The sequence below is a fragment of the Amphiura filiformis genome, chromosome 19, assembly GCF_039555335.1.
Source record: "Amphiura filiformis chromosome 19, Afil_fr2py, whole genome shotgun sequence".
NCBI classification, from domain to species: Eukaryota; Metazoa; Echinodermata; class Ophiuroidea; order Amphilepidida; family Amphiuridae; genus Amphiura; species Amphiura filiformis.
In genome coordinates this window covers 39,132,569-39,159,980 of record NC_092646.1, presented here as the reverse complement: position 1 = coordinate 39,159,980, position 27,412 = coordinate 39,132,569, and the positions used below count along the sequence as shown (strand labels likewise).

The window sequence follows — 27,412 nt, the reverse complement described above, 5'->3', positions numbered from 1 at the left end:
GGAATTCTGAAAAAAAAAGCACAATCAAAAGTAGCTCATCCTGTCTCTGCAAGGATCAGAATCCAACAGGAGGACGAGAGATATTATCTTAATTCTTTTTCGGACAAACCACCCGTCATATACTCATTGAAAACACACTTACGTTGAATAACGTTGACATTAAATGTACAAGTAGCGCTGTTGCCAGATCCATCGGTGAATGTGTAGGTGACGGTGGTGGTACCAACATTGAAGAAAGATCCTGGAGTATGGGTTCTTGACGTCAGGGTGACTGTGCCAGAGTTGTCGGTGGCAGTTGGCTCAATCCAGGAGACGGCGGTTCCAATCGATTCCACTGTTGACTGTTTGTGTGGCGTCGTTGATGCAAGCAATGACTGGTGGAATGGTGTCAACTGAAAAATATATGGCAAAATATTAACACATTGTATCTAATCGGTTAACTTAGGCACAAGGTTTTTATTGTTTCTTTGAAAAGGTCATGATTTTGAAATATACAATTTCGAATAATTTTCAAAATAAACTCCACAATATCGGGCACTGATTGTGGGTTTTAAATACATGCAGGATGTTAAATCCTATTTCTGTTTTTAAGCTCTAGGATGATATTTCCTCACAAATCTATTTTCAATAACAATTAAAACCTTTTGTTCAAGTTAACTTATTGCACGAAATACATTATCAACTTCAGAACAGGGACTGTCAATATGCCCTCTTTTGCATAAGGCTGCGGTCACATAGAAGTATACTATTCGGCTATACGGTGCATGTTTTGCAGGTGCACGCGTATAGCTGAAATTGAACAACGTAATTTCATAGTACCGGGTCACACAAGGCTACGATCACATAGAAGTATACTATTCGGGTACACGGTGCACGTTTTGCAGGTGCACGCGTATAGCTTAAATCAAGCAAGGTAATTTCATAGTACCGGGTCACATAAGGCTACGATCACATAGAAGTATACTATTCGGTTTTACACGGTGCACGCTTTTGCAGGTGCACGCGTATAGCTTAAATCAAGCAAAGTAATTTCATAGTACCGGGTCACATAAGGCTACGATCACATAGAAGTATACTATTCGGGTACACGGTGCACGTTTTGCAGATGCACGCGTATAGCTTAAATCAAGCAAGGTAATTTCATAGTACCGGGTCACATAAGAAGAGGGCACTTTTCAAAAAGGCCATATACCGGCATATAGTATAGTATAGTGAGAATTGTGCACGTTCGATTTTAGTGCAGCGTATACCGTCCTAATTTTAGAACTAAACCATAAGTGGGCAAATTTATTTTTAAATAGATGCACTATCTAATTCTGCACATTATGACACCCCATTGAATGCATTGTGACCTCAAGAAGTAAAGTTACAAGCATTTGATTAGACAAAGGTTCAGTTTTAAAATTGACAAACTGACCTATTATACACGCCTGATCGGAGCATAGTCGTATACCGAATAGAGCATAGCGAATACCGTATACTATACCGTATACTCCTATGTGAACTCGGCCTTATGGATAAATCTTACTATAAATAGGGGAATGTTGTGTGTTTGTGGGTGTGTATGTCAACGAACCAGTTCCGTCAGTTTCGATCCAAATGTCGCCAAATTCACACGGGAGATCGAGGAATATACGACAATGTGTTTAAAGTTTATTTGGTTCAAAACGGTCAAGTATTGGCCTCAAAATCAGTAAAAAAGTGAGTTTTTCGGGCAAATATATAGACCCCCTAGCGGCTGTTTGTTTACGGGCTATGCCAACCAATGCGTCGAATTGGCTAGCAGAAATCGCGCCGTCGTTAGCGGGTCGGCGTACCATCCGCGCGCGTGACTTGACTCGCACGCGGGTGCGCATATCCAACTTGCACACGGGTACGGTTTATGGTATACGGGATGGGATAACGTGATTAGGCCTACTAAATATCGTAAGGGTACGGGAGGAAGGAAGGAAGCATTATGCCATTAGGCCCTATGCCTATAAATAGTCTATCATATAATCTGTTTCCCATTTTAGTAATCACTCCCGTTAACTCAACTAGCGGAGGCCCGCGCGGAGCGGTCTGTAACTAGAAAAGGTCCGAGGCAAAACAATTTTTAAACAAATGGAATTCTGAAAAAAGAAGCACAATTCAAATAGCTCATGTCTCAGAATCCAACAGGAGGACGAGAGATATTTTCTCAATTCTATGTCAGACAAACCACCAATCATATACTCATTAAATATACACTTACGTTGAATAACGTTGACATTAAATGTACAAGTAGCGCTGTTGCCAGATCCATCGGTGAATGTGTAGGTGACGGTGGTGGTACCAACATTGAAGAAAGATCCTGGAGTATGTGTTCTTGATGTCAAGGTGACTGTGCCAGAGTTGTCGGTGGCAGTTGGCTCAATCCAGGAGACGGCGGTTCCACCGATTCCACTGTTGACTGTTTGGGTGACGTCGTTGATGCAAGCAATGACTGGTGGAATGGTGTCAACTGAAAAATATATGGCAAAATATTAACACATTGTATCTAATCGGTTAACTTAGGCACAAGGTTTTTATTGTTTCTTTGAAAAGGTCATGATTTTTGAAATATACAATTTCGAATAATTTTCAAAATAAACTCCACAATATCGGGCACTGACTGTGGGTTTTAAATACATGCAGGATGTTAAATCCCATTTCTGTTTTTAAGCTCTAGGATGATATTTCCTCACAAATCTATTTTCAAAAACAATTAAAACCTTTTGTTTAAGTTAACTTATTGCATGAAATACATTATCAACTTCGGAACAGGGACTCCCATTGGAATGGGTTACTTTGGAATAGGAGGGCATGTTATCTTTCATTCAATATGCCCTCAGTTGCATAAGGCTGACATTCTACCAAACTAGGTCCAATTCATCTTGCAAGGAATTGATTGAATAATTAAGAGGTAGTCATTGCGTCAACGCCACCATCTTGTGAGTACGGGTATCATTGTTGCTAAGATCACCGTGTTGATGCTTGACTGAAGAAGTGCGTCACGTGCTGCGACTTCCGCGTAATCGGGGGCGTAATGTCCAACGCATGACATGCAAAACGGCAGTATACCCACAAGATGGCGGATCCCGCGGGAAAGGCCGACGGCCTCTATTGGTTACATGTTAAAAACACATAGGAAAACTAAGCATATTATTTCATTGGAGTAAACTTTCTTCTGTTTAAGCTGAGACGAATATAACTAAATAGATACAAAGCAATGCACAGCCCTATTGTTATCACATATCGTATTCTGAGGTCTTCCACGGCACCATGTAAAAGACCATAAAAAAACCTAACGCGCGTCAATTTGTGCATCAATATGCAGCTTTATGGATAAATGTGAAAATATCTAGTCTTCTGATAGTACCCAAGACAAGGAGATATGCAGTTCAAGAAATACTTCCCAAGACACCTTCAAAGAGGCATTATAATGGAGTGCTCATCTGTATAAGGGTGAAATAAGGCTCCGAAGGTGATTGCGCTGGTGCTCTACCAATGAATTACTTCTCTTCTGTAATTTGGTTTGTGCATTCAGTTAGTACTTTTTTATACTATAGCGAATATTGTAAACAACTTTCTGACCCCAGTGTATTGAACCTGAAAGTAAAGCTGTGTAATTGATTTGAGCGTGCGCAGTAAGCAGGCAAGAGTAGAGCTAGCGCAATCTGAGAGTACTAAATTAAGAGAGGAGCTACTTCGATCGCTAAAGTGAGGACAGTGTGAGCTCGGTACCTGTGTAAGAGTCTGTTCGTCACGTCGCAAATCCTGAAAGGTGATTGTGAATATGTAATGATATGAATGAGCTATAATGTGACGTAGCTACGTAGGCAGGCCGTGACCTGGGTAAACGCGTACAAAGCAGGGGATGCGACTGTGCCACAGGTCTTGTCTTCGGAATAGGCAATTTGTACAGTGTGCCGCTAGCCTGGCGCAATTTGCATAACAATATCCATGGAGACTGGGATCACTGCACAATGTGCCGTGCACATGGTATGAATAAATGGGGCTTCAGATCTCTTAAGTTTAAGTTTATGCATATTTCATAAAATGTTTTACCAGAATTTTTAACTTTTATTTATTTCACTATTTCATTTATTTCATATAGCCATTGCAGATGTGGGACTACTGTATTATGAAGTTTTAATATGTTTGTAATTTCTAATTATTGTAACCATAACGAGTTTGTAAATATATTTTCTGCAAGTAGTACTTTTCTGGGCAGTCCAACAGGCATACTCTTTATAAATGATAGGCTCGCATCTGGTTGTCATGCACTGCTCAAAATACGAATAAAATTCCTTCTAAATCATATCATAAATATCCGAACTTCATCACTGCATGATAGGTTGTATAATCGAATTAATCTTTTGGTAAATCCAATAAGCCTTTGTGAGTACACCTGAGATGTCGTCATTTAACGTCAGTACGTGTCAGGCTGATGCGCACATCGTTTAGCGAACATCGTTGCAGTGCATTGCAAGGCGGCGTGACGTCAAATGACAACATCTCAGGTGTACTCTCAAAAGCTTATGGGATTTACCGAAAAGATCAATTGTTTAAATCAAATTTTGAATATTCTTTGATGTCCGAAAACCTTTGATGATATCAGATAAAAACAAAATTGTTATCACACAAAAGTATACTACCTGCAGTCACTATCACATTAAAAGAGCAGCTGGCACTATTGCCAGTCCCATCTCTGAATGTGTATGTCACAAGTGTGGTCCCAACAAAAAAGAATGATCCCGGGGTATGAGACCGAGATGTGAGAGGCGCTACACCTGAGTTGTCAGTGGCTGTTGGCTCCGTCCAAGAGACGAAGGTGCCACTGCTGCCAGATGCAACAGTACGAAAGACATCATTTATACACGATACTACTGGTGGCACAGTGTCAACTAAAATGCATGGGATGAGATAATTTTTGATGTATATTGTTGGAAAATTGGTAAAAATTCAGATGAAAATATGGATTTAGTTGATGAAATGATGGTATCAATTCAGATGTATATGGATGAGTGATGAATTGAGTTATTGAAATGACACGTCAAACAAGGGGATTCAATTTTTTAATCATTTTATGTTATAAAATATCACAAGTATGCAACTTCATGCCCATATGGCCATTTCCCCGGACTACTATGTTCGAAGAAAGTCGTTATTTGCGAGATCATCATGATGATTGTGCGGGATTAAAAACTGTAAGTCATGTTACCAATGAAGATCTATATTCTGTTTCATTTCAGGTTGAGAGTAACGCCATGTTGGATTTCACTGTATCCAACTGTTCAAGGTTCAAATCGCTCACGCTAAGCCAAGCTATTCGCGCTCCGCATATACAAATGCGTAGAAGGGCGATTTGTAAGTATGCTGGCAATACAACCCCATAAACGCATTGGAATCTGCCCTGCGAAATCCAACAGTGTTACTCTTAACTATCCGATGTAAATCCATTTTTTAATTTTTAAGTACTAAATAAATATACTGTGAATGAATTATTTTCTGTATACAAGATCAGACACAAAATTGTATGAATGAAACCCAAGGCTAGAGCTTCAGATTGGGTGTTCAAAAACTAAATCTAAATTAGTAAGACATTTGTGATGATACTGGTTGCAAACTTTATTGCCCATTTTCCTAAACTAGCTGCACAGTGATGCATGAACTCCGCACATGGCTCTGTGCTGTAGCTTGAGGACGCTTTCTTTAGGACGTTGTGGTTTTTTTAATTCAATGTCCTAGGATCATTTGCAGAAATATGTAATGATATGATAAGTAATGATATGGAATGATAATGATAATAAAAATGATAATGTAATATGTAATGAAAAATGAAAATATGGAATGATAAATGTGATTATGGGTGATAAAACACTGCAAGCCATATCGAGGGAGGGATATCTTAACATTCACTGTCGCTAAGATTGTACCATATTTAGGGTGTGTGTGATACAAGTGGATCATGGATCTTTTTAATATAAAATATGAAAAATAATAAGTTGATAGCATGTTACCTCAAAATAATATAGCCAAATTTATAGCATCCTGACAATTTCGGTTTGTCAGATAAAAAATATTGAAATTTTGGACCAAAAAAACCTCATGAAATGATTAACACATTCAGTGCATGATAAACTGTGCACCAACATTATCCCAATAAAAGTAAAATAGATTTTGAAACCTTCAGTTGTTTTTATTTTATTTTAATGGGCCAATCTGAGTGGATAAAAGCTTGTTCTACTGGCCTGACCGACCCTGATTTTGCATTGGGGGGATTATTTTTATAGCTGCATGCTGTTTGGAAGTGGATTCATTTCACTTAACAAAATGAAAAAATTGTTAAAATCTGTTTGCAAGCCGTCAGTTAATTTTTAGAGTCATTTAGCCTTTTTATTCAAAAAAAAAGATGGACCCACCCTGCTAAGCAAGTCAGTCTGCCTGCATGTTTTTTTTACGCCGCCTACATTAATTAGCCTTTTCGAGATATGGCGGAACAATATAGGATGGCGCTGCACATAGTGGGTAAAGTCTTTTGAATTTGCCGGGTTTTACCCAGATTTAAGACTGCCCTCCTTTTGTGTACACCATACTTCGAAAAGGTTAATTATGGTTTATCTTTTGCGCTATTACTAATTTATGGAATAAATATACTACCTGCAATCACATTAACATTAAAAGAGCAACTGGCGCTATTGCCAGTCCCATCTCTGAATGTGTATGTCACAAGTGTGGTGCCAACATTAAAGAATGATCCCGGAGTATGAGACCGAGATGTCAGAGACACTACGCCGGAGTTGTCAGTGGCCGTTGGCTCCGTCCACGAGACGAAGGTACCACTGGTCCCCGAAGTAACGGTCTGAGAGATATCGTTAATACACGATACTACTGGTGGCACATTGTCGACTAAAATGCATGGATGAGATAAATTGGGATACATTGTTGGAAAATTAGCATTGGTTATAGCGACAAGTGAATGGATGGATGATTATGTCACAAGACATAGCGATCTTGATTATGCTTATAGTTTGGTCAGCTCGTAATCGAGCTCGTTATCACAGATTGATATCGAATTGTCTTGACATCGCCAAAAGTATGCACAAATTAATAATTTAATTCCTATATTTTGTCTACTTTATTTAACACGTACACACAATAAAGACCAGATAGGTGAAGTATATCACTCTTAACGTGGGACTACTTTTCAGCGTAGTGGTAAGAGCCTAATAATTCATGCCGATTACGAGCTAGTCAAACTATAGTCAAGATCCAAAAGAGGTCATGACCTCTCAGCAACTAACACAGGTCAAAGGTCACAAAATAATGGAAGTTTCACACTTACCGGCAACAACGATAACATCAAAAGTACAAGTTGCACTGTTTCCATTTCCGTCAGTGAATGTGTAGGTGACGGGGGTAGTACCCACATTGAAGAAAGATCCTGGAGTATGGGTTCTTGAAGTCAGGGAGACAACGCCAGAATTGTCAGTGGCAGTTGGCTCAGTCCAGGTGACACTTGTTCCAGTGCTGCCGGACACAGTTGTTGTGGTGACATCATTGATGCAAGCAATGACTGGTGGTATGCTGTCAACTACAAAAACATGAAATGCGGAAAATTTTGTGAAAACTAGACTTTTTGGACCTTTTTTATCCAAAAAAGCGTAAAAAACAGATTTTTTTTTTTATCGCTATGCTCGCAAATTCTGAAATTTTGGGACTCTTTGTATACTTTTCCAAATCGCACCCCCTGCATACAGGCCCGACTATACTAGGAACAGCTTGTAATAGGCGAGATTTATTCCATTTTTGTTACTGCGCGAGTCAATAAAGTCGCAAAAGCACACATCAGTCATGCAATACATATATCGTATAGCGAATACCGTATACAGTATACTTCTATGTGATCGCAGCCTTATGAGCTGATCATAGTAGGAATGCACTTCTTTGTTTGACTTTGGGCTGTTCTATTTCTATTCGACATCTACCATACCCCTGTGTTGGATTAAAGAAAAGTTTTCCACAGAGGGAGTATGTTTTTCAAACGCAATTTGCTGGGGTTAATTATTTTGAAACCATACTCCCCCTGTATTATGATTTACCTATATCTTCCACAACTGGAGTGAGTATTTCAAATGGAAGTTACCCAATTGTCTGTTCTATTTAAAACCCATACTCCCTCTGTAGAAAACTTTAGCTCAATCTCCCACAGGCGGAGTGTGGATTTCAAATAACCCAATAATGAACATGTTAAGGGATGGGGTATGAGCGTTTGGACAGTATTTATTGTGGGACATTAGAGCACATCAGACATATCGAATTGCATTCTGAATACGAAGAATGTCCTTCTGATATCAAATAATTTTGATTTTTGAAATTACAATGTAATACACATTTTATGGCAAATGATTAAAATTGATATTTTTGATATTTAACAGTACTCGAAGTTAATGTATGAAGTGTATGTAGGTGGGATGAAAAGCCGACGATCCTTTCGTATTGAAGATATGGATTTTTTCTCCAAAACACCAAAAAAAATCGGTCTTTTGGGGGAAAAATCCATATCTTCAATATGAAAGGTCAAAATTTTCAATTGATAGTCGGCTTTTCCTCCCAGCTACATACACTTTAAGAATATATCATTAGATTTATACAATTTACTTGAGGACTGTTATATTTCAAAAATGTGAAAATATCAAATTTTAATAATTTGTCATAAAATTTGTACTATATTGTTAATTTCAAAAAATGAAAATTATTTGATATCAGAAAGACATTCTTCGCATTCAGAATGCAATTTGATATGTCTGATGTGCTCTCATGTCCCACAAAAAATACTGTCAAAACGCTCAAACGCTCATTCCAAATCCCTTAAGGAAAGCGGTCGCAAAAAAAAGCGGTAAGGAAAACTTACTTTCAATTACTCTGACATTGAAGGTGCAAGTTGCACTGTTGCCGGATCCATCGGTGTACACATAGGTAACTTGGGTGGTACCAACATTGAAGAATGATCCTGGAGCATGGCTTCTTGATGTCAAGGAGGCTGTGCCAGAGTTGTCAGTGGCAGTTGGCTCAATCCAGGAGACGGTGGTTCCGCCGACTCCAGTGTTGACTGTTTGTGTTACGTCGTTGATGCAAGCAATGACTGGTGGGATTGTGTCCACTGAAAATCATTATTGGGAGAAAAAATTAGACAATTGTTACCAAAAAATTGCTTTTTATGGAAGCTAAATCATAAATAGGGAGGGCTTTCAAGTTAAAAACAGACCATAAAAGAATTCTTCAGGCATGGTTCAGGTTAACATGTTTGTACAAGAAATAATACTGAAACTTACATTCAATGACTACGACATTAAAAACGCAATCTGCGCTGTTGCCAGATCCATCGGTGAATGTGTATGTAACTTCAGTGCTTCCTACTGGGAAGAAGGCACCAGGAGCGTGGCTTCTTGATGACAGGGATACAATGCCTGAGTTGTCAGTGGCAGTTGGCTCAGTCCAGGTGACGGTCTTGCCAGTAACTCCAGTACTGACGGTGTCCGTGACATCGTTGATGCAAGAAACAATTGGAACTATGGTATCCACTGAAAAAAACACAGCAGAGCCAAGTCTTCATGTGACATTCTCTTCACAAAGGGAAGGTGGAAGGTAAAGTGAAAATCTGAAGGGATGATCGTCCAGAAGTAGGGTGTACTAGAACATTGTGCATTTAAACAATCTTCTAGTAGCCAATTGGTTTAATCGAAGCAAATCCAGAACATGGCTAAATGTAGAACAGCTGATATACCGTATTCGTTCCATTAACTGTCCATGCCTCATAAGCACCACCTAGTGACTTTTACAACAAGCAAACTGCCCATGCAAATCTGAATTATGGACCGAGCCATATGACACACTGATGATGATAGATGAATATTGTGGGCTTTTTTACGTCTTGTTGGCCTAGACAATGTAAAAAATAAGTGTCAACCCAAAATGATTTCTTTAAGTGCACTGGGTGGTTAATGGAACAAATACGGCACACTTTGGTCAAACCCTATACAAATGAATCTTGAAGACTCTCGACTATCTGGTTGCAGCGAATTCCATGGCTGCACATTCAAGTTAAGATCCATTGCATTTGAAATATGGTATGTCTGGCACATGGGACAAAGTTTCAACAAATTCCAAGTATGTTAAGATCTTTGGTCCAGCAGACTGGACCTTTACCATTGCTTTAAATGGGCCAAAAACTGGGTTAAACAATTTCCCAACACTCCCAATGGCACCTACTTTCTGCCATACCATGCAATTTGTCGAACCAGAAATTCGGATTTGTGCATATTTGGACCATAGAAGTGATACTGAAGTGTGGACAAATGACGTACATGGAAGCCAGCTGATCAAGTCGGACATCAAAATATGTCTGTACTTATTATTTCTGATTTTTTAATCGCATTCAATATGGTATGACGCTAGCAACAGAAACCAAGGCAATTTCAGAGCAGGGTTTTACATGTTTTATCCAATAGAAATGATATATTCATCTGTGGCTGTGGTCAAATTGGACTATAAATTGGAAAGCCTTAAGTTTCTGGTTCGCAATCCTTGATTTGGTGGTGCAGTTGTAGAAAATATTTTGTACAGAAAATTTCTGAAAATAACAAGCCTTCAGGCCATAGCATATACACAAGCTACTTACACTGGACAACGTTGACATTGAATGTACAAGTTGCGCTGTTGCCAGATCCATCAGTGAATGTGTAGGTTACTTGTGTGGTACCAACATTGAAGAAAGATCCTGGAGTGTGTGTTCTTGACGTCAGAGTTACTGTGCCAGAGTTGTCAGTGGCAGTTGGCTCAATCCAGGAGACTGTGGTTCCGCCGATTCCACTGTTGACTGTTTGGGTGACGTCGTTGATGCAAGCAATGACTGGTGGAATGGTGTCAACTGAAATAAAAATGTCAAAATTGTTTGCTTATTCAGATGATTATATCATGTAAATAACCAATCAGTGGTAGTAGTGCTCAAACCTTTTTAAAGTATGGCGGGCACAATTATAGGACTGTTGTTCAGTTTGGGAAAAGACTTTTGCATTCAAAAGACAGGCCTGGAAAATAAATTCACTTCCCAGGGATGTAGACAAATTTCCCGCCAACAAATCATGGTTTCCCACCATTTCTCATGTATTTCTTTATAAAAAAAAAGAGCATAATTTTTATAAGCGAGCTTTATAATAAAGTAAGCCATTCTTCTGGCATATCGTTCAAACAGTTATGGTCCCAAAACTAATACTTCTGCAAATTACCAGAAAAATGATTTTCAGAGGCTTTGGGAGAGTTAGTTACATCACATGATGCACCGAGAATAAATCGCAAAATTTTAGGCAACGCCAAAAAGACCCTGGTTATTGCCATATATACTTGCCTGCTATTACAACAACATTGAAAGTACAAGTTGCACTGTTGCCAGATCCATCAGTGAATGTGTAGGTAACTTGAGTGGTACCCACATTAAAGAATGATCCTGGAGCATGGGTTCTTCCTGTCAGTGTAGCTGTGCCAGAGTTGTCGGTGGCAGTTGGCTCAGTCCATGTGACTGATGTTCCACCAACTCCACTGCCGACTGTTTGAGCAACATCTTCAATGCAGGCAATGACGGGGTCGATGGTATCAACTATATATGGAATATGGTAATATGAATATGGTAATATGAATGAATGATAAATGATAATTGAGAGATTACAAATGGGCTATTCCATTTAAGGTTGGTCTGAACCCTGGAATTATGGAAACTTTCGGGCCTCATAACTTCTAAATGGTTGGTCTAAAGTATATAAAAGTATACATATTTAGAATGGCAAAGACTTGATAAGTTCATCTGTGAGGTCAAATTTGGGCCAAAATGCCAGTTTGGGCCCAAAATCCCAAAAATAACGGGTTTTGGCCCACTTCTTTTTAAGTGCATCCTAACAAAAAAAAAATCTTGGGCCAATTTTTTTTTTTTTTGTTAATTTTTAAAAACTAGATCAAAATATCTAGGACCCGTTTTTTCATTTTTTTGAATTTCGACCAACTTTGAGAAATTTGCACCAAAAATGGTCAAAAAATGCTGATTTTTCAAAAAAATCATTTAAAAAAAGCCAGATTTTGGCCCAAATTTCAAATATTTTTGGTGAAATTGGTCAAAATTCAAAAAAATGAAAAAACAGGTCCTAGATATTTTGATCTAGTTTTTAAAACTTTAAAAAAATTTGGCCCAAGAATTTTTTGTTAGGATGCACTTAAAATGAAGTGGGCCAAAAACCGTTATTTTTAGATTTTGGGCCAAAAATGGCATTTTGGCCCAAATTTGACCTCACAGATGAACTTATCAAGTCTTTGCCATTCTAAATATGTATACTTTTATATACTTTAGACCAACAATTTAGCAGTTATGAGGCCCGAAAGTTTCCATAACTCCAGGGTTCAGACCAACCTTAAAATCCATACTACCCCTGTGGAAGATTCGTCTTCAACAGAGGGAGTATGAGTTTTGAATAGAATAGACAATTTGATAACTTCCATTTAAAATACCCACTGCAGTTGCGGAAGATATAGGTAAAATCATAATACAGGGGGAGTATGAGTTTAAAAATTACTGACCCTGATCAGTTACATTTGAAAAACATACTCCCTTGTATAAGATCTTTCCAAATTCTTCCACAGGGGTAGTGTGAATTTCAAGTGGAATAGCCCATTTTAAAGCCAATGCCAACTTCTAGGCACATACCAGTTAAACATAAAATATATACAAAGTTCATTAGTTGATTATCATTCAATAAATTTTAACCAACTAGCAAAGTAGTTTAATATTTTTTGCCCTCCCAACCATGTTATGTATAGAGATGCATGATTTGTATGTGTGTGGCCTCATGGTCTCGCCCATTTTATTGCAGGCAAATTACTGGAATATGAATTATGTCACAGCAAAATTTGGTGCACTGACAAATGAGCCAAATATTCTGCGATTCTGAAAAAGTTTATTTACAAATTGACACAAGCGATATAAAACAAATGTTAACAGTCTCAAATTTGTATAATGGTAGAAACACAATCACTCGGTTTGAAAGATGGATTGTTCCATTTCATGAGCCGGAACAATCCATTTCTTAATGATATTTTGTAATCAACTGATTTAACTGGTGTACACATACAAGCCGGTGTTGGCATAATCACCATCTCTCAAATATCCAATATATGACAATGAGTAAATATGGCTGTAAAGTGTACATCTACATAAATGAATACTAACATTAATACTAAATAAATACAGAGGTCTAAAAGCAAAAATGATGTTGTGGTGACGCGATTAGTTGACAACAGATTTTTATAACAAAAAAACCTGAGGAATATAATTTGGTAAGTCATGAAACTTTCTTTGTAAATTTAACCATGGTCTTTAAGCAATAAAATAGGCCTTTTAACCAATCAGATGACATAAATCTATATTAATCCGTATATAAAACACATATTGACTGCTTTATTCGGGTCATGGTTAAAATTATAGGCCCGCAGTGATCTCAAAACCATGTTATGACCCCCGGCTGCGCATCGGGTCATAGCATGGTTTTGAGGTCACCTTTTTAATTTTAACTATGCCCCTCATAGCAATCAATATTTGTATACTATACAACATCTAGATGGTGGTGATTTTAAACTGGATCATGAAGTGTATATGGGTTGATGATTGGAGAGCAGCATACTTACGCTGAATGACATTAACATTGAAGCTGCAAGTTGCGGTGTTCCCTGATCCATCGGTGTATTCATATGTAACTTGAGTGGTACCAACGTTAAAGAAAGATCCTGGTGCATGGCTCCTTGATGTCAGAGTGACTGTGCCAGAGTTGTCAGTGGCAGTTGGCTCAGTCCAAGAGACAGTGGTTCCACCGATGCCAGAGTTGACTGTTTGTGTGACGTCATTGATGCAGGCAATGACTGGATCAATAGTGTCAACTGAAATGAAATAAAATGTCAGAAGAAATAATTTTAAACTAGTCTTTTACCTAGCCCGAAGATATATGAAACATGCTCATGTCTACTACATGAAGGACAATAGTATAAACTAAGATAACAAATAATCCAATTACCATATTATCTAATTATCCTTCAAGAGCAAAGTGCACCAAGGATTACTTGTGGCCGATGCTTTACTGTGCCCCTTCACTCTCGTTGTTCCTATACTATGATCATCAGCTCGTAATACATGTAGGTGAGAATGATTCAGTTTTTGTTACTGCACGAGAACAGCAGCTGAAAGGAGTATCCCATCATGCATTGCAGTATATCTGCATGCTCCATAGCAAATGTATACAAAATATAAACAAGAGCCGCTTAGATATTGAGAGCTATTGATAGATTCACAATACTCTATGGGTGATATTTTTTCAAACAAAAGTCTAAGCTTCCCTGATTTAAGCGAGTAATTGAAAGTTGAAGTGTGGGATTTTGTGTACATTTTCTATGACACAATGGTACCACAAAGCATAATGGGATACTCCCTTGAGCTGCTGTGCTGCATGAGTCAATAAAGTTCCAACTTTATTCCCAAATTCACAAAAGTGTGCGTCAGTCACGCAATATAGCACATGAAAATTATGGGGAGAACATAGCGACATTTTCTTTGACCGAATTCTACACTTACGTTCAATAACAAACACATTGAAAGTACATGTTGCAGTGTTGCCAGATCCATCAACAAATTGGTAGGTGACCTCGGTAGTACCAACTAGGAAGAAAGATCCTGGAGCATGGGTTCTTGATGACAGTGAGGCTGTACCAGAGTTGTCGGTGGCAGTTGGCTCGGTCCAGGAGACTGTGGTTCCACCGACTCCGCTGTTGACCGTCTGCGAGACATCGTTGATGCAAGCGATAACAGGAGGGATAGTGTCCACTGATAGAGATGAAATAATAGAATTGGTATACATTAATAGAATAGAACAGAACAAACCCTAAGCTATTGGACTATTCCAGTTAAAATCCACACTACCCCTGTGGAAGATTTTGTAAATCTCTGAAACAGGGGGAGTATGAATTTCAAATGGAATGAGCACATTAGGCAGCTCCATTTGAATTTCATACACCCTCCGAATCTTCCCGTGAGGAAGAGTGAGTTTCAAATGGAGCAGCTAAAAGGGAGCAGCTAATGTGTTAATTCCATTTGAAATTCATACTCCCTCTGAGGCTCTGTGGAATCTTCTACAGGGGTAGTGTGGATTTTAAATGGAATAGCCCATTGAGCGGAAAATCACCGCATAATACAGAAAATTGCAACGTTGTACTGTGGCAATAGAAAATTGCCCATTTTCAGCATATTGCAAATATTTCACTCGTTTTTAAATAAGCGATTCTAAGCTTTGTTACATTATCCTAATATGGAAGGAAGGTATTTGTGCAGCAGAAGCAAGAACATATATAAAGTGAGAAAACATCCGCTTCTACAGAAGGAAAAGTTATTACAACATTTAGGTTAGTGGATATAGTGGCAGGCTTGGAAATAAGCAGCAGCTGGGTGTTATTGCAAGCCTGTGGACAAGCTCTGCTGGATTTTCTATATTTGCATGAAGCCCAACAAAATGGAATGATACTTACATTCAATAACAAAAACATTGAAGACGCAATCTGCGCTGTTGCCAGATCCATCAGTGAATGTGTAGGTCACTTCAGTGGTACCAACAATGAAGAAAGATCCTGGAGCGTGAGTTCTTGACGTTAATGTGGCTGTGCCAGAGTTGTCGGTGGCAGTTGGCTCGGTCCAGGTGACTGTGGTTCCACCGACTCCACTGTTGACTGTCTGGGTGACATCGTTGATGCAAGTGATAACGGGAGGGATAGTGTCCACTGATATACATGTAGATGAAATAATAGAATTGATATGTATGAAATATTAGAAACGAACAGATCAATACAAATTACCGCATAAAGAAAATCGCACCGCTGTGGCAATAAAAAGGTGTCAATTTTTAGCGTGTTGTGAGTTTTTAAGTTAAATTGTTGATTCTAAGCTTTAAATTATCCTATACACAAAAGCAATATTATTTGTTCTTTGTTATTTTTGCGGCAGAAGCACTGAAGAAAGATCTTGGAGAGAGACTTCTTGCCGTCAATGTGACTGTGCCAGAGTTGTCAGTTGCAGTTAAATCAGTCCAGGTGACTGTTTTGCCTGCTACTACTCCAGAGCTGACTGTGTCGGTGACATCCATGAAGCAAGTGCAGAAAATGCATGTGCAGAATATAGTTTGATTTAATGTATGATTCAGTTTAAAATATCCTGGAGTGCTTAGTTTGTTGTTTCAAAAGACAAAATGTTGGCAGGGTGAAAATACTGATCAAACCAATGAAGACCAGATCGGAAATACTGGATTCACTTCCGCATTGTGCATTTTATGCAGGCATTCGCCATGCCGTGTTCAGTCAAATTAAATTCTTACTGTGATTTGGAGGAAAGTGTACATGCTTCTGGGAAGTAGGTTAAATTGAAGTCACTACCAAACATTGAAATAGGATCATGTTACAAAAATTACTAAGTGGTCAAAAGGTGCAAGGTGCAAGGTGCAAGGTGCAATTCAAAATGTGCCACTTTTAAGCTAAACCAATGTCACATCTTGTCACAAATAGTGCTATTTAATAAACCATTAAATGCTTTAGTCTGGCATCTTTAAGGGCTGGGGTATGAACGTTTGGACAGTATTTATTTTGGGACATTAGAGCACATCAGACATATCGAATTGCATTCTGAATACGAAGAATATCATTCTGATATCAAATAATTTTGATTTTTGACATTACGCAATTTAATACACATTTTATGGCAAATCATTAAAATTGATATTTTGATATTTAACAGTACTTGAAGTAAACTTTGTAAATCTGATGATTTATACTTAAAGTGTATGTAGGTGGGATGAAAAGTCGACGATCAATTGAACATTTTGACCTTTCGTATTGAAGATATGGATTTTTTCCCAAAACACTAAAAAAAAAATAGGTCTTTTTGGGAAAAAAATCCATATCTTTAATACTGAAAGGTCAAAATTTTCAATTGACCGTCGGCTTTTCCTCCCTGCTACATACACTTTAAGAATATATCATTAGATTTATATAATTTACTTGAGGACTGTTATATATCAAAAATTTGAAAAATATCAAATTTTTATAATTTGTCATAAAATTTGTATTATATTGTGATTTTCAAAAATGAAAATTATTTGATATCAGAAAGACATGCTTCAGTACTCAGAATGCAATTCGATAGGTCTGAGGTTCTCTCATGTCCCACAATAAATACTGTCGAAACGCAATAAACGCTCATTCTAGATCCCTTAATAGAACCGTATTGTTCCAGCACATTGGTTTAACCCTTCCTAACATTGCAATGACTGACCCCCTTGTAATATGCAAGTGGTTTCAAGGTCTCATTCCCATGTCACATTAAAATTGGTACACTTACATTGAATAACATTGACATTAAATGTGCAAGTCGCGCTGTTGCCAGATCCATCAGTGAATGTGTAGGTTACGGCGGTGGTACCAACATTGAAGAAAGATCCTGGAGTATGGGTTCTTGATGTCAAGGTGACTATGCCAGAGTTATCAGTGGCAGTTGGCTCAGTCCAGGTGACGGTGGTTCCACCGATTCCACTGTTGACCGTTTGCGTTACGTCATTGATGCAGGCAATGGTTGGATCAAGGGTGTCAACTGAAAACAAAAATGTATAACTTTTAACATCTATGGCTTAAAAATCCATAAAGCAATATGCATTACCATAAAACGACTTGCAGCTTTCGGCCCGTCAAAAATTGCTTACCCCTTGGCCCCTCCTTTGCAAACCGTAAATGGTCTATATATATAATACAAGTGTAGCAAACAGGAGATTTAGCATCTTTAATCATTTCCGTACTGTAGCCCGTCAATGTGTGCAACAAATTGCTTGTCGCTCCCGATTTTACCCTCCCCGGCTCACATTATGCACAGCCCTCAAGGAGGCTCAAGAAACACTTTGTTAACTGATCATAGAAAGATGCAGTTTATTTTAATAGCCTGGTTCAAGTTTATTTGTTCAGGCAATACATTCACAAAAACTAGAAATACTAGTAGTAAATAATTTCTGCGATAAAATGGTGTGGGTAGCAACCAGGGCTCGAAAAGGGGGGAAAGCTCCTTCCATGCCTTGCGGGAAGGGAAATCAGAGCTGCCGCAAAAAATATATAAGAAATTGGACAATGATGATCAATGGACAGACAAATTACCCTCGATTTCACTTCTAAACATTTGTAGTACCTGTAATCTAGCTCAATCAAATTTATCAAAATAGTTTTAAGCCTTGGCAGCAACAAAGTCGCAATAATAAAGTACCCATATTTAGGGGTACATCAAAAACTACCCTATTTTGTTAGTTCTGCGACGACAATAATATCAGCGATGTCTGCATTCACTTACGTTCAATAACATTCACATCAAATGTACAAGTAGCACTGTTGCCAGATCCATCAGTGAATGTGTAGGTGACGGCAGTAGTGCCCACAATGAAGAAAGATCCTGGAGCATGGGTTCTTGATGTCAAGGAGGCTGTGCCAGTGTTGTCGGTGGCAGTTGGCTCGGTCCAAGAGACTGTGGTTCCACCAACTCCAGTGCCGACTGTTTGGGTGACGTCGTTGATGCAAGCGATTACTGGAGGAATAGTGTCCACTGAAAATGAAATTTATTGTAAAACATCAAGAACATTCTATGAAAAGAATTGAATAATACTATGTCTTAACTTGTAGTATAGGTAAGGTGACAATCATTGCAATTCATATAGCGTCTAAACCAAAATCTTTGCACGAAGATGCTCAGAGAGCTGGTTGCATTTTCGAGGAGTGTAACAGGAAAAAGCTTTGTCAGTGAATGTTGTAGTTCTAGCTTCAACAAGGAGTCCTGGTTTGATGCACTGTTGTGACAAATGCCACAACAAAATTGTCACTGCATTGTTTGGTGTTGCAAATTTGGCAGCAAATTTGCCTGCACTGTGTATAGGGTAGTTGCACGGAAGGTCATTAGTTCAAATCACCCTCCAGAAGACATGCAATACCAATCACCTGCTAAAGTGGTATCGATTCTTTTGTACTCCATGCATTTGCATGTCTTCTTGAGTATGGTTTGAACTCATGACCTTTCATGCAACCACCCTATAGCCAAATAAATTTGCCCCAAACACAGCTAATCAGGAAAATCAGAAATGAAATGACTATAGAATCCTAAATATACTTACATTCAATAACATTCACATCAAATATACAAGTTGCACTGTTGCCAGATCCATCGGTGAATGTGTAGGTGACGGTGGTGGTACCAACATTGAAGAAAGTTCCTGGAGCATGGGTTCTTGATGTCAAAGAGGCTGTGCCAGAGTTGTCAGTGGCAGTTGGCTCGGTCCAGGACACTGTAGTTCCAGTGACTCCGGTGTTGACTGTTTGGGTGATGTCGTTGACGCAGTTGATTACTGGGGGTATTGTGTCCTCTGCAGTGAAAGATATGATAAATTCATCAAATCTACTAGATCATTTTGAAGGGAATACCTTTATATGACTGACTGTGATGGTATCCAGTTTATTTTAATTGGTTCAACAGCTCTTCCAAAACATTTTCAGCCATCCAAGATGTTTTGTACCATCTAAAGCCCATATGGAATACTCTCCCTGCACATATTCTTTATCAGACCTTCGGCCAGCTTCAGCAAGTAGGTTATATAACTACCTGGGTACAAACCTGTCAGGAGTTGTACTACTGCAACTCTCTGCTTATTAACATCACAGCCAAAGACATACAGAAGCTTCAAAAGATCCAGAACCGCTCTGCACGTCTCATTTTCCGGGCAAGCAGACGTGAAAACACTTCTCCTCTGATTTAAGAGCTGCACTGGTTGCCAGTCAAGCAGCGAATCATCTTTAAGACCCTTCTGCTTGCTTACAAGTGCCTGCACAATCAAGCCCCCATTTACCTCACTGAACTCCTTCACATTTACATTCCGTCTGTCAACCTGCGTTCCGGGCAAGACCAACCTCGCCTTGTTGTCAACAGAACTTTCACTACTCAAGGGGATCGCGCTTTCACACGTGCTGCCCCAATATTATGGAACACTTTACCAAATGTCATCAGAAACTATCACAGTTGCTTCTTTCAAGAGCCAAACAAAAACTCATTTATTCCCGGACTAATTTCTTCCCCCATGTTTCTTGCTGCTTTGTTTATTTGTTTAAATTAGTAATGTAAGATGTGTAGTTTAAGATATTTTTTCTGTAAAGCGCCAAGGTCGTGTTTTGCTCATGTTACGGCGCTATATAAAAGCTGCTTGTTGTTGTTGTTGAGTCTTGTCAAGATAAGTTTCATGCTGTTAATGATTAGGTATGCATTGTCATAAAAAACAAAGAGCTCTGTTCCATGAGATCACGACCACTGGAGCTAGATTTTTACAGGTTTCCTCAACCTCACATAAAATTTCTGAAACTTTTTTCAAAGACTAGAACTCTGTGGCCGCAATGCCTCCACCTTAACACAGATCCATTTCTCTGAAAAAAAGAAATTCCCAATTCCAAAAAAACAATTTAATGCAAAGGAGCAGCCACATTAGCACATTCTGCCAAGTAAACCTAATGGAATTTGAAGACCTCCAACTGCAACCCCTCCACTTGCAACCTCGGACGGACAGACAGAATAAAGGACGGGCAACCGGAAATCCTAGTACCAATTATCCCTAACACCCCCCTAAAAACAATCTGGGCTCAAAGGTTACTTACGTTCAATTACAGTTACAGTAAAACTGCAGATAGCAGAATTGTCACTCTCGTCGGTGAATGTGTATGTGACAACGGTGCTTCCAACGTTGAAGAACGATCCAGGCTCGTGGCTTCTTGTTTCAGTGATGACAATGTCAGAGTTGTCTATGGCAGTTGGCTCGATCCAGGTGACGATTCTTCCGGTCACGCCAGTACCGACTGTTGTTGCGATGTCAGCAGGGCAATTGCTGATTGTAGGTGGTGTAGAATCAACTGAAAATGAATACACAAAGTGGTTTATTGTCAAGATGCATTGACTATTGTTTTATCCACCCAAATTGCAGTTGTTAAATTTCATCAGGCAGCAGGTACAGAAATGGGCTATTCCATTTAATATCCACACTACCTATGTGGAAGATTTGGATGAAGTCTTCCACAGAGGGAGTATGAGTTTTGAATAGAATAGACAGTTAGGCAAACTCCAGTTTGGGAAGATTGGTAAAACCATGATACAGGGGGAGTATGGGTCTTAAAATGATTAACACTGACCAATTACATTTAAAAAACACACTCCTTTTGCCCATTTGTCTTCTCTATCCTGCTCTTTTAAAATATTTAAAATTTCGCAATTGCTTTGATGACAAATTTTTAAAACTGATTTTATATTTATACTTATTCTAATGATATTTATGCATGGTAATGAATATTGCTATCATGTTGGTGCAACTATCACCCTACATTATCTGGGATGAACTATGATCATCTTTAAGTAATGACAGTAAAATAGTTATTGTAATTCACTACTTATTTAATAGATAAAATAAACTGGCTAAATCATGGTATTCATTGTGTGATCAGGCACGATATCTTACCCTTCCCACAATGCATTTCTTCCCTTACCGATTTGCTATTCAGTGCAACACGGGTCGATAGGTGGAATGCATTGTGGGAAGGGAAGATATCTTTTCTGGCGTGGGATCAAGTTCCCTCTAAATGAACGACATAATAGATGATTTGAGATCTTTTGGTGTCTTTGGCAAACTGTTACTACATCACTACCACATTCATCTATACTACAGAAATTGTTCTTATCAACTTGTGGTCATTTCAAGTAAGTGCTGAAAATACCAAAATCTTTATAAAAAAAGTTTTCCTGTTAGGCAACAAAACCTATGCCTCTGAGCTTGCAAACATTCCCCCCCCCCCCCCTCAAATCTGTCAAAATAAGCTTGAGATACCTGTGAAACATTTTCAAAAATTTTCCAAATGTTTTTTTTTTCCAAGATTTGCACTGTGAATGTGTGCTGCAGCTCAGAGACACTCATTTTTTGCCTTAATATCAAACTAAGATACAAAAATATCCAGGGGAGTAACCAATGGGTAGACTCGCCCTTCAGAAAAAAGTACAGGAGGAAAAAGATAGTTTAAATTGGATCCAGTTTTCTCTGCAACTGAAACAAATTTTTAAGTTAGCCACTCTCTGATAGACAATCCTGGTTACTCGCCCGACAGTCTTCCACTCAAGTTGTAGAACCGTATTCTAGCCGTAATGTACTGTTGATGAATTGATATGATTGGTGCATTCTATATGTATTTCCAATGTGTGCGTAGCTAATGATCGGGAACTAACTCTAGATATGACACAAACTTGCATGTTCACAAATCTTTTAAATGTATTTATTGGTGGGTAATAACACTTATGCATTAATTTTTGTCAATGCACGAATGTGAATTTGTGTTCACATATTACTGTGTGACATGCACGCATCCATGGCTTGGTCAATTTAATTATGGGTGAGCAATGCTGGGCCGCCAATGATGGTATTTTTGATTTTGGTAATTAACCTTTAGCACAATGGTTTTAGAATAACTGACATGAAATATTTTCCAATAATCTGGTATTGTTATTTGCACTACAACAAGATCATATTCAGTCATCATCCTCTAATCGTATCCCATATAAGATTCAATGAACAGGCAAGAGTGACCACATCTATCAGTTCCTTTTTATTCCTACAATGGGGGTCTATAATCGATGCCGACTATTTTGGACTACCTTGCAGAATATTCACATCAAAAGAACAAGCAGCAAAATTTTCATTTTCATCTTCAAAAATGTATGTGACTATGGTTGTGCCAGCTGTGAAAAATGTTCCGGGCTCATGTGATCTACTCGTCATGGTTACCGATCCGGCGTTATCTGTAGCTGTGGGCTCAAACCAGGCCACGGTAGTGCCGGATGAATTGGGGTCGGTGCTTTCCACTATATCCGATGGACAACCAAGGATAACCGGTGGTTCTAAATCGGCTGTGCGTGTTGAAGGGTGTGACGGGTTGTGTAATTTTATGTGCAAAAGAATCAAAAATATATCATTGAAATATGTTATAGCAACCAAACACAAAAATGATACAATTTTTAAAGTTCTTCGGATACTACTGGTAGAAATATACAATCGTGAATGCGATGATGCCAACAATTTCATGAAAAATTTGTTAAAATTTGTACCAATATTTTTGTGTAACAAAATTTCCCCATATTTGAGTACAGCTAGATATCGTCATTGGCCCCTGAACATGTTTAAAACAAAACTGCCAACCAGTTACAAAAGGGATTTTGCTTTAAACATGTTCAGATGCCAATGACGCATAGGCTTTTCCTGCCCAACAACGATATATTCATAAGTCTATAATGGGCTATTCCAGTTCAAATTGATAACCCTTTTGGAAGCCATGACCACACACAGGGTAACACCATATGAAATTCACACTCCCTGTGTGGCAGATTAAGGTCATGTATTACACTGAGGGTGTATCGATTCTAACTGGAATAGCCCAATTCACACTTCAATCCAGTGATAAAAAAAATGATCAAAGCATAGTGATTAATAGTACCAAATTATAAACAGTCCTCATCCCTCCATCTTATTCAGATAAGGCTGAAAAAAAGTTCTGCTTCCGAAATAAAATCCCATATCTTTGACCTATAGATGAGTTGACTTCTGACTGGCAGTATGCGCGCGCAATCATAATTTGTTCAGGGCCTGTGTTTTTAAAACTCCCGCCACATCACAATAAAGCTCTTGAACAGTGTAGTGGTTGCATGGGGTTCACTCAAGCATATCGATATACCAGTCCCTTCCCTCTGTTGGTCAACTCATCTATACAACACCCAAATGTCTTGGCCATCTCATTTTCTTGGTCGGTATCTCATTGGTTGTTACATGCGCCCTCTGACATGAAGGGGACGCTTTCAATAGGGAAAATCACAAAACATGCCATAAACTGAACTATTCGACTTCGAACCAATAGGGATTTCAAGAGGGTGTCCCCTAGCTTTGTCAGACCTGCGAAATGAGCAAGCACGGTAGATGGAACAACCCCGACCAAGATAATATCTTAAATACAATATGTTAATCCAGTTGAAATCTATGCATACATGTCCAATGTAAGACAACCTTAAATCTCGCACACAGGGAGTGCCGATTTTAAATGGAGTCGCCCATTTAGGTAGCCCCATTTTGAATTCACACTCCTTATGCAAAAGATCAAGGTTATATCTTCCATAGGGGGCGTATAGATTTAAACTAGAATAGCCCAAATACTTACTTTGTAGAACAATGACGTTGAATGTACATTGAGCGGTGTTTCCAGCGCCATCAACAAAGATGTAGGTGACCAGCGTAGCACCAGGGTTAAAGTTAGTTCCTGGAGCATGTGACCTTGACTGCAGAGTGACCACGCCCGAGTTATCGGTTGCGGTCGGTTCTTCCCAGGTGACTGGTGTGCTGCCTGTGTTGACGGGCACCGTCACTAGGACATCGTTGATGCAAGCTACGACTGGTGGAGTACCATCAACTGCAATGAAAATGTTGATTATACGTCTAGGATACTAGGATAAATTTTGCGTAATGTTTGTTGATTTACCCCTCCTCTCCCCTCCCATGGGTCTGCCACTGCATTGTCCCAATGAACTGCTCTCGGAATGAATCTAGCTGCACCACCTTTGCAAATAAACCTGTATTAAGGAGCTATGAAGCATTCCATTTTTTGACAATGAGTATACACAAATTAAAGCCAACTCCATCTTCCGTCTCTTATACACTTATTATACCATAAAATGATCCAATATATATTTTGTTATGCGTGTAATATTTGAATCCTAATTATCTGCAGTATTCCTGATAATTAAGGAATCGCGGATAGCAACGTTTGCACAATATTTTTGTGGGACCTAACAGCACTTCAGACTCGAATTGTATTCTGAATACAAGGAATGTCCTGATGATATCAAAATAATGTTGATTTTCGCGATAAAATACAAAATTGCAAATAATTGCTATTATTTACCAGTCATCAAAATAAACATTATAAAACTAATGATATGTATGAAGTTGGAATGAAAGCCGACCATCAATTGAAAATTTTGACCTTTATATTTCCCAAAGACCTACTTTTTTGGTGGTTTTTTTTTGGGGGGGGAAGTCAAAATTTTCATATGATGGATGGCTTTTCATCCCAGCTACATACACTTTAAAGACATATCATTAGATTTATACAATTTACTTCGAGGACTGTTCAATTTTAAAAGTATCAAATTTTGTTCATTTGCCATAAAATGTGTATTACATCGCAATGTGCTCTCGTTTTGTGAAAGCGTCGCTATCCGAGCCTGTGTATTAATGTTCACACTTCCTTCACGGACATCTGCTATACACTTTGCAAATTAAATTGGCAAAATTCGCGATTTTTAAGGGATCCAAAATGAGCGTTTATTGCATTTCGACAGTATTCTTTGTGGGACATGAGAGCACCTCAGACCTATCGAATTGCATTCTGAATACTGAAGCATGTCTTTCTGATATCAAATAATTTTCATTTTTTTAAATCACAATATAATACAAATTTTATGACAAATTATAAAAATTTGATATTTTTCAAATTTTGATATATAACAGTCCTCGAAGTAAATTATATAAATCTAATGATATATTCTTAAAGTGTATGTAGCAGGGAGGAAAAGCCGACGGTCAATTGAAAATTTTGACCTTTCATATTGAAGATATGGATTTTTTCCCAAAAAAGACCTAATTTTTTTTGGTGTTTTGGGAAAAAAAATCCATATCTTCAATTCGAAAGGTCAAAATTTTCAATTGATCGTCGGCTTTTCATCCCACCTACATACACTTTAAGTATAAATCATCAGATTTATAAAGTTTACTTCAAGTACTGTTAAATATCAAAAATATCAATTTTAATGATTTGCCATAAAATGTGTATTAAATTGCGAATTTCAAAAATCAAAATTATTTGATATCAGAATGACATTCTTCGTATTCAGAATGCAATTCGATATGTCTGATGAGCACTAGAGCACTAATGTCCCAAAATAAATACTGTCCAAACGTTCATACCCCAGCCCTTAAGCCAACTCACCAGAAATTACATTGACATCAAAGTTACAACTTGCACCGTTGCCAGCTCCATCAGTGAATGTATAAGTGACGACAGTAGTACCAACATTGAAGAAAGTTCCTGGAGCATGGCTTCTTGATGTCAGGGAGACCACGCCAGAGTTGTCAGTGGCAGTTGGCTCAGTCCAGGAGACGACGGTCCCACCGACTCCAGAGGTAACCGTTTGGGTGACGTCATTGATGCAGGCAATCACTGGTTGTACACTATCAACTGTAAAAATCATTTGAAAACAAAATATACTTCAAATTCAATGTTGCCTTAAGGTACCTACAAACATTTTTCATTTCATTTCATTTTATTTGCCAGATAAAAAACATTAAACATACAGTAAAACACATACAATGATCGCACAATATTAAAAGCATTTAACATTTTCAATTGACCAGCAATTAACACGAGTTATTTTTTTAGGAGTTATTAAAAGGCAAGGCTCCAGTCCATGATGAGGAATCAAAGACTCCCTCGGTGTGCAAAAACAGGAGAACAAGACTCAGAGCCTCTGGCAGGGATAGCTAAGAGTAACAAAAGTCACTTTCAAAGTGGCTAAACCTAAAAACTAAAAAGACAGGATTTCTCCCCATGAACTAGAGTTGGGTAAATAAATAAACTAAAACATATTACATTAGAAACACTCTATAAAAAAATCAATTCCAGCTGAGGTTTTTGAAGTGCTCTTTGGAATTTGTTAAAACCCCATTTAAATTGAAAAGAAGTTGATTACAGAGATCTTGAGGCAGTTGATCAAAAAAAGCAGGAAATCCGTTGAAAACAGTGAATTTAAAACCATCTGTGCGAGGTGTGATTAAATTTTTAATTCTCATTGTGGCGGGGATCACTGAGATAAACTTAAAGGGATTGATATCATACCTCCCATACAAACATTTTGAAACAAAAGACAAAGCAAGGTAAATATATCTGTTACGCATAGAAGATAAACCAAGCATTTCCAATCTGAAATTGTAACTAAGCTCCCCCGGGGAGCATGCACACATTTACGGCCATTTCATCTTGATCACACTGTGACCTGATTGGTATCAGCCAGTAGCGCAGCGAGGATTTTAATGTGAGGGGGCAAAGCCAAATTTTCATCCCTTTGGCAATTTTTTGTCCCATTTTACTCTTTTCCACCCCCATTTTAATCCTTAAAATGTGTTCCCCAATG

At 38.3% G+C, this 27,412-nt stretch overlaps 1 protein-coding gene across 1 annotated transcript in view; it reads right to left on the bottom strand.

Annotated features, from left to right (window-relative positions):
• LOC140140575 (uncharacterized) overlaps positions 1–27,412 on the bottom strand; it is a 135,341-nt gene that overhangs the window by 46,009 nt on the left and 61,920 nt on the right. The window contains 19 exon segments of the mRNA XM_072162332.1: positions 143–310; positions 312–392; positions 2,234–2,482; positions 4,659–4,907; positions 6,664–6,912; positions 7,349–7,597; positions 8,918–9,166; positions 9,339–9,587; positions 10,685–10,933; positions 11,411–11,659; positions 13,732–13,980; positions 14,669–14,917; positions 15,616–15,864; positions 17,474–17,722; positions 18,464–18,712; positions 19,275–19,523; positions 20,800–21,051; positions 24,385–24,633; positions 26,212–26,460. Coding sequence (XP_072018433.1) covers positions 143–310; positions 312–392; positions 2,234–2,482; positions 4,659–4,907; positions 6,664–6,912; positions 7,349–7,597; positions 8,918–9,166; positions 9,339–9,587; positions 10,685–10,933; positions 11,411–11,659; positions 13,732–13,980; positions 14,669–14,917; positions 15,616–15,864; positions 17,474–17,722; positions 18,464–18,712; positions 19,275–19,523; positions 20,800–21,051; positions 24,385–24,633; positions 26,212–26,460 — 4,485 coding nt within the window.